Consider the following 14,635-nt stretch of genomic DNA (forward strand, 5'->3'; position numbering starts at 1 on the left):
AATTAGGTGGGAGGCTGTCCATTTTCTACCCTGATGCCAGGGGGAGTCATCTGTAGCTCCGAAACCTGCCCTACACTGCAGCCCATGCCTTGCAGATGGCATCTAAGTTCTGGATGTCTCTGGCCCCACACTGGGCACCCATAACCCTCCAGTCTGGACCCCAACTAGATCCCTCTCTTTAGGCGGCCTATTCTGCCCTCATTCTGGGCTGCCTAGCTCCCTGCACCGTTCCCCCTCTCAGGTGTGCCCCCCCTCCCGGGACTTTCCGCCACACAGGCCCTAGCCTCACCTGTAAGACCAGTCAGAATCCCAGGCCCTTGGCTCGAGGTATCCCTCGTGGTGGGCTCCTGGCCCTTTTGACCCTTCTGGTCCTGGGCCCCAGCACTGACCAGTTGAGGGTGCCTCAAGTCAGGCTTCTGAGCAACTAGCCCACGCTCTCTAACATAGGTCTGCCTTCTTGGGCCCTACTACAGGGTTACCCACCTGGCTGTGGGAGCTGGGATTAAGGCACCCTAACCCACCTTTTACTGGGGTGGTAACTGGCTTGGCATTTCCTGGGGGCTCCCATACCACTAGGAGCCCCACGAGGCCACCCATCCACAGCAGGGCACAGTTTTAGGTCATGTCAAGAACAAGAGCCTCCTAGCCATCCCCATAAGCTTACCTCCTAGGTCTTTTTGGAGCAGCTGAGCTCAGCAGGGAGATGTTTCTTCCCTACTGGCTGGTCATAAATTGCTCCCCTTCAACTCAGAGCTGGGCATTAAATGGCCACCCTCATTAGGCACCTGCCCTCTCCCTGGCCTAGCTCTTAAAGTGGCAGGCACCAACAGTGACCTGTCACAATCCATAACCAAGATAGTGCACTAAGTTGCCCTCTAGTAACAAAGAGCCTAATCCATAGGCAGACTTAATTATTTTAACTTTCTTCAAAACAGGCACTTTTTAATATAGCCAAGACAAAGCTGATGATCTATGTATATGTATGTATATATTACTCTTTTCCCAAAAGAAAAACCACAGCAGTGCTGTCTGACTGAATACCCAGACAGCGGAGGCACTCGGCTTTTTGCTCCAGGGTCTCTCAATAAGCTAAGAACTGTGGAGGTATGCCCATGCCTGCATTAGGGTATTCACTATTACTGAAAGCCTTTTTCTCAGCAAGCTCCCCATGAACTGAATTGTACTGAAATAGTCAAAAAAACTGTATCAAGATTACTGTGGAGAGTTTGCCCTGTTTATACTAGCACTTATTTGGCTTCATCATCTCAGAGCAAAGTAACAGTTCACATTACTATAGAATTACAACTTTCATTAGTCCCTTAAAAGTTGCTACATGGCTTGAATTTCCAGGTGCTGTCTCCATCTTTCCCATTCTGCACATAATTCAAACAAATATACTTCTACTGACTACAGGACATTAAATTAGTCAAGGGACACCTCATTCCTCTTACTTGTAGTGAATCCAAGTTCCAGTATAGTTTGACTGGTCAGCACAGATGGGCCCAAATTGTTTTCAAACTGTGAGAGCCATCTATTCCTTAATCTTTTTGTACACATTGGAATAGCCTGTACCCTTTCCTGCATGGGAACTGCATCTATACTGGATGACAGCAGTGTGTCAAACTCCTCTAACCACACTGCTTTCAATCAAATAGCAGTGCAATTCATGTTTAGCAAAAGCCTTTACCCACGTAGCTCAGGCTCATTTTAACAAGGTGTTACTTGTTCCTCACAATGCTCAGAAGTTGCAAAACATTTCCCTCTAGCGTTGTCATAATATAGTATGAAGGCTTCCTTTTGCTTCACTGTGGCTTTTTTTTTGAAATCCAAGTATGAGAAATGGGGAGCCCAGTGCTCCATGATTGTCTCTGATCCTGGTTGGGACTTAACAAAACGTAAATTGTTAGTTTTGACTGGGAGGAGTGAAGATGTACACTATCATCCTCTCCTCTATCCATAAAACAGTAAAATACATGAAGGGTCTTCCTTAAGTCTTTGCTGTTGCACATCATGTAATAGCTTCCAGCCTTACACCATAAAAAAAAAATGAAAAGCGGAAATCTGAAAGTTCTCAGCCTTCTTTCATCCATTATAAGAACAATAACAATTACACTATTTTTTCTTTACAAATAATTTCAAAGGACTTTAAACTAGCAGAACTTCAGCAGCTGCAAGCTGCTCTTGCACCATTATGCAGTTATGCAAGCAGATCATAAAAACCCCAAAAAACAACCCCCCACCCCCCAGACACACAGAGCAAGTTACAGAGACCAGTCCTGAACTTGCAGGAAGAGTCGAGTGCATTTGACTCTGGTTCTTTGGCTCAGTCCAACTTGCTTGAAACAAACCAAACCAAACTGACAAACCAATGCAACAGTTTGGTTTCTGCCTTGTTTTAACTTAAAAAAAATCAATTTTTTTTTTCCCAATTGCCCTGCAATATTAGCCAGCAAGAATCATCTACCAAGGTGTTTATGAAAAGTGGTAAACATTTCCTGGTGTGCACTAGGAAAAGAGTAGTGTTTATGATTAAACTGGGGGGAGAGGCTTGATGTGTATTTGTCTGTTTTACCATTACCCTTGGGGTAGTACATATAGCTTAAAGATAAGCTTTTGGGAAAGTGAAGGCAAAAATGTTTCAAAAGAAGAATGTGTAACATGTTCTCTTTACCAACCACTGTTAAGCTGAATGCAGCACCAAACAAATCAGAATCTTGCGACGGAGTTTAGGACACTGGTTCTCAGCCTTACACGATCAAGGCACTGCTCAGAAAATGCCTGCTCTGAGCTTTCACTTGTTTCTTAACTATAGAAAACTAGAGCAATTTTTCTGACCACAACAGGTCAGAATGCTTTTGACATTTTACATTTTCTTTTAAAATCTGGGTTTATCAAATGTAGGTGCTGGTACATCTAATATTGCCTGGCACCCTGCATCACCCTTAAAAGAATCTGGTATCCTGGTTGAGAAGCACCGGTGTAAGGTTTGGAAGTAGACTGACCTTAAAACACTTCCTTTCCAGGGCCAAATTCCATTTTAAGAACATTTCTTTAAAAAATTCCCCCCCCCCACCAAACAAACAAACACACACCCAAAAAGACAAAAGCCTTCCTTGGAAGTACAAGAATTCAGCCCCATGTTTAGTTTTGTTACTCAATGAGAAGGTACTTCTCAAAGCCCTAACTGTGGTTCAGAGGCACATCAGCAAGCACCTACTACTTTTACAAAAGGGCTTTGGCAACATATTTAGAGGCCTAATCCACAAAGGTACTCACTATCCCAGTAGAACATCCCATAACTTCAGGATGAAAGCAAGGACTTCCAAGAAGTTAGATTTTGTGTTAAAACTACTCCCAATCATATGAAGACCCACAGCAAAAACAAAAACCACCATTAGCTTGATCGGAAAACACAAAAGAATTAACAGACAACAGCTAACTTACTTGCTAGGAGGAGGCAGGCAACTGAAATGACATACAATTGCTTGACAGTAATATCGTAGTGATCCATAAAGAGGTCCAGTAAGTAGACAGCAAGGTGCCGTGCTGTAGGGCAGAGATTACAGCGGTTGCTGAGGACAGTCAGGAGGTCAATAAAGTAGCGGCGCATCCCAATTTGTGGTGAATGGGCCTTGTACACAGGCAGTTTCAGTTCCTACGGGAACACAATAGGAGGGGAAAGAGGCATTGAAACAAACACTAATTTTAATGTCTGGATTGCCCAAACCAATACTCACCACCTGCTATGGCAAGTGCTTAGCAACACCAGCAGTAAGATTTATGCAAAAGTTAGAGCTGAGCTAGTGCTCAACCTCTTTGGAGGGGTGGAGGGGGAAGAAGGTGGCATTAATTTCTAGTGCATTAGTCATTAATCCATTCACTTTCCTTGTTGGTTAGACACTAAGTAAACTCTAGTTTAACCCAGCAGTAACAAACCAGTGCTTTCTGTAAAAGGAATTCCAAAACCGCTTGAACTTAGAGAAAAGTAAAAAAAAAACCACACAAGGACTAGTTTTAAAAGAATGTTGAGTCTAGTTTTATACTCACTAAGGGAGGCTATGGTATCCTTCCACAATGTTCTGCCCCGCCCCCAAACACATGCACACTTTTGCATATACTTATAGATAAATTGCCTTAAGTTAGCTAGGTCCTTTGCAGAACAAGACAAAAGGTCAAAGATTTAGTTTTAAAACTAAGTCACCCTTCCATGATATTTGAAAACTAAATACTGCAGGGATGTGGTAACATATAAAGGGGAATACTAGGTAGAAACTGCTGACGTTCATTGTCTAAGAAAATTCAGAAAAATAAGCAGCATTAGGAGTGAGCTGTTGGAACTTTCCCATTTAAGCTATTTTTGCTGGGTCTTTTGGTCCAAAGCAGTTAAACACTAACCCCGTCTCCCCCCCCGCTACACATACATTTTGTTAGGGTAACATTTTCCATTTCAAGTCTGACACGCAAGTTCTACATTAGTGAAAGAAAAAAAAAAGTCTTATGCATTTTCATTTCTAGTAGAAAACCAGATCATATGATTTTTAACTACAACTTTGCAATCTATTTTACCATGACTTGTTCTGGCAAAATATGGTGAACATCAGGGTTACTTCGTTTTAAAACATGACATGTTTTCCTATTTTAGGCATGACTGCAATGTAAAGAAAGTAGAGGCTGGTATGCTGAAATCAGAACAGAATGCATGTTAGAAGGATCGATGGAATATGGTGCACATCACTGCGACTTGTGATGATGTTTATGGACTTGTACCACTTTAACAATATATTTTATGCTAAACATTTATAACAATGTAGTCTCCAAAATGTAAAACAGTACAAGTAACATGCATAGCCCATTTTGCAGCACTAAAACAGATAGATCCATCCTCTAAAGCCAAGGTTATCCATGTTCCTTTTATCCCTGCTAAAACCAGACATTCCTTGAAGAGGTTCAACTTATCAGATGAAAATAGCAAGACAATTAGCCTCAGAGGGGTGCATATAGCTAGAAATCAAAGAGACTCTATAACGAAAAGCAGCTTACAAAGACAGCAAGCAGAGCACTGTTATGGATGATCGATTCCCAGGCCTTTTAAAAAGAGGCGGAGAGAGACCACATTCCAGACTCAACAGCCGCATGCTGTGGACAAGCAAACAGCCCTTTGAAACCTGGGGCAGCCTTCCCTGGAGGATTATAAAAAAAATCCTCCACCAGTAATGATTTATTAAAAGAGGGAACAATGCAACCTGTTTTTTTCCCCATTGTTTCATAGCCATAAAATACCCATCAAGTTGATTTTCCAATTGCTTTCTACCCTGATATTTAGGTCAGTGTATGCAACCTACATCATCTGCAGGGCCAGAACAGAATCCAGTAAGACTCCTGGTGCAAACACTTGGCTTCCAACAGCTTCACGCTAAATTTTTAGACCATTATACAAGTCAACCTGAACGCATTCCTACCTTCTGAAAAGTTTTATTCTTTCTGGCAACTAAGGATTTCAAGATTCCCTCCTTCTCACCTTAAAAAAAAAAAAACCAACCAAACAAAAACCCCCACTCCAACAAGGGCTCCCAGCAAGCATTTTGCCTATGACCACTGAATCAGACCCTAACAACCCATTTAAAAAACACTTCCACTTTGTAAATAATAGCAATGGATACAAGAAACAAATAAAAGCTGAGTTTGCAGAATCACAGCTGCACTGGCCAGAAAATCATCATGTCTAGACATTGCTGTTCAGGGGCATAGAGTCAGTGGACTACAATAAGAATAGGGTTTCAAAGGAGAGCAATGATTCTCAAGCTGGGTCCCACAAAACCTTGAGGTGCCATGAGATTGCCACCATAAGTACCAGGGGCGCTGCAATGCCAGGACCACCGCCATGCAGTGAAATTGCCCTCGTGTCTCTTACCAGTTCAGCTCCAACATCTCTCCTGAGACATGGCTACTGCATTAAGCAAGCAGGCATGCCATTTCTGCTATAGTTCTTCCTGGTTTGCCTCCAACATGCTTCTGAAGAACTGCAGCACATGGGATAGTTTCATCTGCTATGTGTAACTCCAGGAGAGGCCATGCAGGGTCAGGCTGGGAAAGCTACAGCAAGGACACATGCTCCTGCTGCAGATGCTTCCTGACCTGGCTTCCCATGAGATGCACAATGCAGGCAGTGGGGTGAATAAAACTATAACAATATAATCAGTTAGTAACATGTTGTTATTAAAGTTTATACTATAATATGCATATTAAATTATAATACATCTATTTAAATTACTTAGAATTAGGCAACACTATTTTAAAAGGTTTTGGAGGGGTGCTTTGAGACCCACTGCTCTAACACAGTGCATCCAAGAAAGCCAATCTCATTTTGGAAGAATGTTAACTACCTCTATTAGGCCTTGTCCTCACAAGAAAGTTTTCCATATAGACCAAGGTGATTTTAAACCACTGGTTGTACTGCCGTGGTCCCAACATAGGTACTTACGCTGAAATGAGTGTACCCTTTTCAGCTTTTGTAAGAGGAATCAAGCTCAACTAAAGAGCCATGTATTAGACAGAAACGAGGACTATGCTTCTTTAAGTACAGAAAAGTTAAGTCTAGACAAGACTTATGTTCACCACAACTCACTCAAGTCATCTACAGTCTTGGGCAAGACAGTTGTGCTGTACACAGCACTCAAGTTACCACACTGGGGCTGCTCTCACTATATTGTGACACCAAGGGCTTGTCTACTTAGGGAAACTGACTGGAATAATTATTGCAAAATAAGCTATATTGCATTAGCTACCTGTATGCATGCCCTTATTCCTCAAAAATACAGTGCTTTTCACTAATTCTGTTTAGTTCACTTACTCGTGCACACAACTCTATCTTAGCTTATGGCACTTGACAAGCCAGCCAACTTTGGATTAAAAAAACACCCAAGTTAAGCTTTTGTGTACAGGCAAGACTCTAGATAGGAGCCACATTTGCAATAAAATGTAAAGATTACAGAATTTCTTCAGTGCTGACTCTTGAAGCCGATCCACAAAAGTGCAGTGATCAATTAAAAGCCTGTCCATCTTGACTGCTAATCAAATATTTAATGCCTCATATTCTGCTATTACTGGGATGTGTTAAAAACATTTTCCAGAAATTACCTGACTGCCTGAAGTTAGAGATGCGATGGAAGTTTGACAGCAAACTAGAACTAAAGTAGAAACAACCTGGGGCTAATTCTTGGTCATAGCTAGATCTCACAAAGCATACACAGCAAACCTAGTATTTCTCTTCCCACCTCCATCCAATGTTTCAAATGTTGTGCCTGGATTAACTACAGTTCCACTGTGCAGCCTTTGTTTGGCCAAGTTTCTCTCCGCACCTCTCCCAGCCTAAAAATAGTTGCATTTCCATTTTACCACATTTTAATGGCAAATTACCACAAGAAATAGCTAAATATCATTTATGATTGGCCGGCAGTACCAAACCAGGACAAGAAGTGCTGGTACTCTATGTCCTGCTATCACTGATAAGAGCAGAACATTAAAGAAATAAAAATACACAGCTTAGGTTGTCCAGTGCTTTGTATGAAGCAGCTGGCTATTGTTACTTAAGTTCTAGGTATGGCTGTAGATCATCATCAACGCATCTTTGCGAAGAACAAAAGGCTTGCTCTTGCTCTGTGCAAACTAACAGATGACAATGAACCTACAAGGGAGTTATCAGTTTAATATCGTACATCAAGGTAACACACCAGCCTTTACTGTGTGTTGCTTACCACATGTGTGAAGATATTCTCCGTCCCCGACACCCAAAGACAGGGCTGTAATGTCTTCCAAACCTCCAACACTGGAAGACAGGGGTTGGGACTGCCAGGATGCCAGAGCAGCCCCTGATGACTTGGGTGTGATAATGTTTAAATTCTATTTTACTACCCTAGTACTGGGAGTCTAAGCCACAGGCCAGGACTTGTATTAAAATGATCTGCAAACAGAACACAGATGCTGCCAGGAGTTTCCAGTACAAGTATTTGATGAGAGAGATGCTCAAAGAAGCAACAAGACCTTATTTATCACCATGATAAAGCATGAGGTTTGTAAATATTTTCAAGGAGCTCCTCAAGTGGGAAAAAGTGCCTGTTCAGAAGGTGAACAAGTCAATGATGGAAGCTAGCATCAGAGACAACCCACCCCCCACCAGGAATTTGCAGTCCAGTATTAAACAGGAATTAGAAGAGACCATGAAAGGCATCAGAAGCAAAGGCATGTAGTTTATATTTAATTCTATAGAAAAGGGAAAGCCAAAATGGATTCCAGAGGCAACATGGTCAAAGCAATGGACTGAGAAAATTATCTTTGCAGCTGCATTCTAGATGGATAACAGCAGAATAAGAAACATTTGTCACCGGTACAAAAGGATGTTGCAGGAACCAAGACAAAAGATTAGAGTCCAAATGGGAGAAGTTCAGCTTTTGTTATCTATCTACACAGTGGTTTCTTATAAACGTTATACAGAGAAAACAGCACAGACTTAGATAACTTAGATCCAGAGAGTGCCAAGGGAAGGCTGACACCAGAACAATGAGCCAAGTGTCAGTAGGATAGTGGTGTTGTCTCCAGGGAATAAGAAAGGCTAAGAGGGAAGGGCTTGAGAATTTACATCTTAAATCCAAGTTCTTTGTGGCTAAAGATGACACTACACTTTCAGAGACAAGGTTTACCTTAAATACATTCAAGAGGTTTTCCATAGAGAGTAGGTTATACTGACACTAGAACAGTTAATACCAGCATAAAGACTAGGGACTTATGGCAGAGTTTACTACGAAAAATGTAGCGCAAGTCCAAGCAGGTGATTCAAGGAAAGTTACATTGATCAGAGTTTTAATTACTCTGAGAATTTTGGCTTAAAACAAAAACAAACAACAAAAATAACAAAAACCTTAAAGCCCTTCATAGAAGAATTTCCTTCTTGTATGTTTCCAACATTTTGGGGCACCTGCAACTCAATCAGGGGTCCAGTTAAACAGAGAGGGATGAATATATTACGGAGTGGTAATGGCTAAGCCAGATTTGTCCATAAAGCTTGAAATATTCTCTATGATGCAACTGTCCTGTGGAGTAGCACTTTCATATGCTGTTTCCATATATTCTTTGACCTGATGCTTTACATCTGTCCTGGCAACTTTGGGCATTTTTACATGTATTACTGGAGGTGGTGGTGTGAGGGGCATCGCTTTAGAGTGGCTCAGAGCCCCTCTAAAGCACCTGCAACATCTTGTGCATCAGTGTCACCACACTTCAAAATGGCAGCAGGGCACTTTAAAGTTCATTCAGTAACATTGAGTTAAAAATCACCTCCACCACCATTTCAAACCATGTGGATGCTGATACACAAGATGCAGAGGCTGGGCTAGATCACACACTAATTAGCATGCTCCAGCAGACTTGATTAATCAGAGCAGCCTCCCTGCACATCTACAGGCACCCTTTGTTTGAGTTACTGTACACACGTGAAGCTACTGCCACAATGAAGTGCTAAAAGCAGCATCACATCTTGCTGAAGGTCAAAAGGTGCTTTAGAAATAATTTAAAATTAACTTTATTTAATATATTCAGTGACACGCACACCCACTCAGAAAGATACAGAATATAAAGTGTTTAAGAGACCATAGACTAATCTTGAAATGCAAGAATACCGTCCATCTGTAACAGACTAAAAAGCCATAGGTCCAGATTAAGGACAAATTATGACTCATCTCCTACCAAATGAAGGATCTGACCTTTCAATGTAAATATTTGTAAGTGGTGCTGAAGATGACAAATCTTCCTTGGTAATCACATCTGAAAAGACATCCAGGCTCCAAACATTAACCATTCATTCATCAGACACAAACCATCATGAAGCAACTTAACTGTTTTACTTAACACTATCCATCATCTTCATTAAATAGCAAGGATTTCACCAGACTCCCATCAAAGTTTTTTAAATGGAGCTCTAGCTGACCTGGGCAAATGCACTTCAGAATTGATCCTACATCGTAAGTTAACAAATACCACCGGAAGTTTGACCATTGAAATTCAGAGCTACAATCTGAAGTGTGGTAGAATTGAATTTGCTTTTCACCAGCATCAATTTCTTGCTTAGTAAAACTTGATTTAATTCAGAAGAATCGTTCTGTTAAGAAGGGAAGGTGGGCAGCAAAATGTATTTTGCACCATACAAGTTTGGTCAGTTGTGACACCATTACGAAGATGATCTTTCTCCTCTTCTAAAAGAGAAGAGATATCTGGATTGGCAATTCCTAAATAAATGACAAAGGATTTATTTCAGTAGAGATATCTGCTTTTCTTCTCGGGTAATTTTCCTGCCCTATTCAACAACACAGATTTCCAATGCTGAATTCCTTTTCCTTGCATCTTTTCCCAAAACCAAGTACGTATCTAACAGAACCAAGTACCAGCAAAAAAACCCAGCATCTAAAGTGATGTTATAATAGTAAAACATTATTCCAGAATGAAAGTAGAATTTGTTTGGAACAGGGGCAGTAATTCCAACCTGGAAAATACAACCATTGCATCTCAGAAACAGTATCAAGAGCTCTGTAGTTCACACTGCTGCTCAGCTGGTGGCCCATGAAGGGTTAACATGCTGTTCCCCTATTGCTCTGGCTGCTGCAGCTGCCCTCTCTAGGCTCTCCCTCCCTTCCTCAGTTTCCAACTCCTGCTGCTGTCCTAGGGGGCAGGCCGCTGCAGGCCACTTTATTAGGGAAGCCCAAAATACAGCAGCTGCAGGTGGCGATGGTGGTAGGGATTGTGACCCGTGGGCCCATGGGTTGTACCTGTGTGGCTGCCAGCTGCTTAGAAGTTGAACAGGCCTGTTTGCCCTCAGAAAAATGTTGCTTTATTAAGTTTGGCTAAGCAGAGTAGGTACTGAAATTGCACTTTACGTTAATGCATAACTAGCTGTTACACTTCAAAATCCCAAAATGTGTTTAGTCGAGATCACACTAACACCTTCAGATCCCACCATCATTTTTGTGGAGAGGCCAAAGGAATCCAACAGACAGTGCGGCACTTCACACAGTTCACCCAGTGGCAATTGTTAGTGACAAAAAGATTTGGTTATGAGGGATTTAAAAACACACACAAACCTTTAAAACAGTTGCAAAAGAAATTTCAAGTAGATTTCGAAGATGCGACTCCATCCAGTGGAAGATTAAAGTTGCACATTATGTAAGAGAGCCATATGATTTCTTAAAGCCCCAGTATGAAACTGGAGATAGGCCTGTTGAGTCTCTGCGTTAGGGTCAAAGGAGAAAGGGTGATGTTGTGGTGGGAGTTTGCTACAGAGCACCAAACCAGGATGAAATGATGGATGAGGCTTTCTTCAAACAGCTGGTGGAACTTTCCCCAATCACAGACCTTGGCTCTTATGGGGGACTTCAAATCACCCTGACATCTGCTGGGAGGGCAATACAGCAGTGCGCAGGCAATCCAGGAAGTTTTTGGAGAGCGTTGGGGACAAGTCCTGGTACAAGTGCTGGAGTGGCCAACCAAGGGCCGTGCTCTTCTTGACCTGCTGCTTAAACAGGGAAGAATCTGGTGGGGAATTGTACTAGTAGATGGCAACTTGGGCAGCAGTGACCATGAGATGATTGAGTTCAGAAAGGAAAGATGGAGAGCAGCAGAGTAAGGACCCTGGATTTCAAAAAAAAAAAAAAAAAACCCCAACCCCCCCAGGGACCTCATGGGCAGGAGCCCCTGGGAAGCCAGTCTGAGGGGGAGACAAGTCCAGGAGACCTGGCTGTACTTTAAAGAAGCCTTACTGAAAGTACAGGAACAAACCATCCTGGTGTGCAGGAAGACTAGCAAGCATGGCAGACCAGTTTGGCTTAGCAGGGAATTCTTTAGTAAATTAAATCACGAAAAGAAAGCATAAGAAATGGAACAAATAACTAGGGACAAATAAGAGCATTGCTTGGGCATGCAGGGATGAAGTCAGGAAGGCCAAGGAGCAATTGGAGTTGCAGCTAGCAAGGGATGTGAAGGTACAAGAAGGGTTTCTACAAGCATGTTGGTACCAAGAGGAGGATCAGGAGAGTTGTGGGTCCCTTACTGAACAGGGGAGGCATCTTTGTGACAAAAAAAGGCATTGAGCACTTCAGCCATGCAACCAGATGCAGAAAAGGCTGAAGTGCTCAATGCCTTTTTTGCTTCAGTCTTCACAGGCAAAGTCAGCACCCAAACTAGTGCAGCAAAGTTTGGGGAGCAGCCCTCAGTGGTGAAAGAACAGGTTAGGAACTATTTACAAAAGCTAGATGTGTACAAGTCCATGGGGCCAGAGGGGATGCACCCAAGGATGCTGAGGAGTTGGCCGATGCGATTGTAGAGTCACTGGCCATCACCTTTGAAAACTCATGGCAAATCAGAAGAGGTCCAGGATGATTAGAAAAGGGCAAACATAGTGCCCATATTTAAGAAAGGGAAAAGGAGCATTCAGGGAACTACACACCAGTAAGCCTCACCTTGGTCCCTCTAAAAATCATGAAGCAGATCCTCAAGGAATCCATCTCAAAGCACTTGGAGGAGGCAATTAGGAACAGTCAGCATAGATTCACCAGGGCAAGTCATTAGATGGGTTCTCCTGCTGCTTCTCCAGCTATGCCTACCTCTCCCCGTGTGCAGGGAGACACAGAAGAAGTCCCCATCACTGCCCTACCCGGTCCTATCCCTCACCTGGGCCCAGCCTCCCGGCATGTTAAGAGAGAGAGCCCCACACTCACTGGCTGCAGCAGCAATGATTGAGGCCTCTGAGGGTTCGTGGCAGAGCCCCCCCACGCTGCACAGGGCAGTAGGGGTCAACCCCCACACCTGGCACCCATGCAGCAGCTGCCACACGGTATAAGTGCAGCACGGCTCAGCAGGGCCTTCCACACTGTCTGGGAGCTGAGGCCACTGGGGCTGAGCAGTGCCAGGCTCCGGGTGACTGCTGGAGACACCCCAGCTCCTAAACTGTGTGCAGTGCCCTGCTGAGCTGCGCTGCACCCATGCGATGTGACAGCTGCCATGCAGGTGCCAAGCAGGGAGAGGGTGATCTCTGCTGCCCCCCACTGTGCAGGGGGGCTCTGCTATGAGCCCCTAGAGCCCCCCGATCACCACTGCTGCAGCTGGGGAGTGGGGAGCTTTTTTTTTTTTGTTTGTTTGGTTTAAAACATGCCAGGAGGCTGGGGCTGGGTTGGGGAACAGGGCAAGGCAGGGCAGCCATGGGGACTTCTCCTGCATCTCCCCCTGCCCAGGGAGAGGCAACAGCCAAAGGAGCAGCAGGAGAACCTGCATGTGCCCAGCTGTGCCTGCCTCTCCCTGGCTGATCTGAATCTCCAAATCAATTTGCATTCAGAGATACAGCCGCTGAATCAGGCCAAAGTCATGCCTGATCAACCTGATTGCTTTCTGTGATGAGGTGACTAGCTCTGTGGATGCAGGGAGACCAGTGGATGTGGCACAGCTTGATTTTAGCAAGTCTTTTGATACGGTCTCCCACAACATCCTCACAGGCAATCTAAGGAAGTATAGGCTGAATGAATGGACTAAGATGGTTAGAAAACTGGCTGCACCATCAGGCTCAGAAGGTGGTAATCAATGGCTTGATGTCTAGGTGGTCAACAGTATCAAATGAAGTGCTCCAGGGATTGGTCCTGGGGCCAGTTTTGTTCAGTGTGTTCACCAACAACTTGGGAGATGGCATAAAGCTGGGGTTGCCTTGACAAGTACTAGGGGTACTTGAGAAGGCCCTACCAGGTACGTGCAGGCAAGTGGGGACGGAGTGCCACCACACACCGTTCCATGCTGCCGCTCCGGCGCTGCCCACCCAGCCAGATGCAGGGAAAGCTTGCATGCAGCAGCTGCTGCCACTCGTGTTCAGCTGCACACTGCCCCCTGGTCTCCAGGGCTACACTGATCTAAAAAGATTGAAAACCCCTGGCAGAGTGCACCCTCAGCAAGTGTGCAGATAACACCAAGCTGGGGGGAGTAGTAGATACCCTGACGGGTAGGGCTATAATTCAGAGTGACTGAGACAAATTTGACGACCGGGCCAAAAGGAATCTCATGAAGTTCAACAAGGACAAGTGCAAAGTCCTGCACTTAGGATGGAACAATCCCATGCACCGGTACAGGCTGGGGGCTGACTGGCTGCAGAAAAGAACCTGGGGGTTACAATGGACAATAAGCTGAATATGAGCCAGCAGTGTGCCCTTGTTGCCAGGAAGGCTAGTGGCGAACTGGGCTGCATTGGTAGGCATATTACCAGTAGGTCAAGTGAAGTGATTCTTCCCCTCTGTTCAGCGCTGGTGAGGCCATACCTGGAGTACTGTGTTCAGTTTTGGGCCCCCCCACTACAGAAAGGATGTGGACAATCAGAGAGAGAGTCCAGAAGAGAGCAATAAAAATGGTGAAGAGGCTGGAGAACATGACTTATGAGGAAAGACTGAGGAAACTGGGCTTATTTAATCTAGAGAAGAGGAGACTGAGAGGGGATTTAATAACAGCCTTCAACTACCTGAAGTGCGGTTTGAAAAAGAAAGAAGCTAGACTGTTCCTTCTTGTTTTGCCATTGCTGAGAACAGAGTCTCAAGTTGCAGCAAGGGAAGTTTAGGTTAGA

The 14,635-nt window shown here is 43.9% G+C and overlaps 1 protein-coding gene across 2 annotated transcripts in view; it reads right to left on the reverse strand.

The window, feature by feature from the left end:
* CCNJL (cyclin J like) overlaps positions 1-14,635 on the reverse strand; it is a 52,601-nt gene that overhangs the window by 22,715 nt on the left and 15,251 nt on the right. Inside the window, exons 1-2 of one of the 2 annotated variants that reach the window (XM_019506469.1) lie at positions 4,567-4,685; positions 3,445-3,655 (exon numbers count right to left, since the gene is read on the reverse strand). In XM_019506469.1, coding sequence (XP_019362014.1) covers positions 3,445-3,655; positions 4,567-4,569 — 214 coding nt within the window. In that variant the 5' untranslated portion in view covers positions 4,570-4,685. Of the gene's footprint in view, positions 1-3,444; positions 3,656-4,566; positions 4,686-14,635 lie in introns of those variants that run through there. The other variant, XM_019506467.1, reaches the window with a different exon arrangement.

Source organism: Gavialis gangeticus, unplaced genomic scaffold (assembly GCF_001723915.1).
Source record: "Gavialis gangeticus isolate Ggan-Ray unplaced genomic scaffold, GavGan_comp1, whole genome shotgun sequence".
Lineage (NCBI taxonomy): Eukaryota > Metazoa > Chordata > Crocodylia > Gavialidae > Gavialis > Gavialis gangeticus.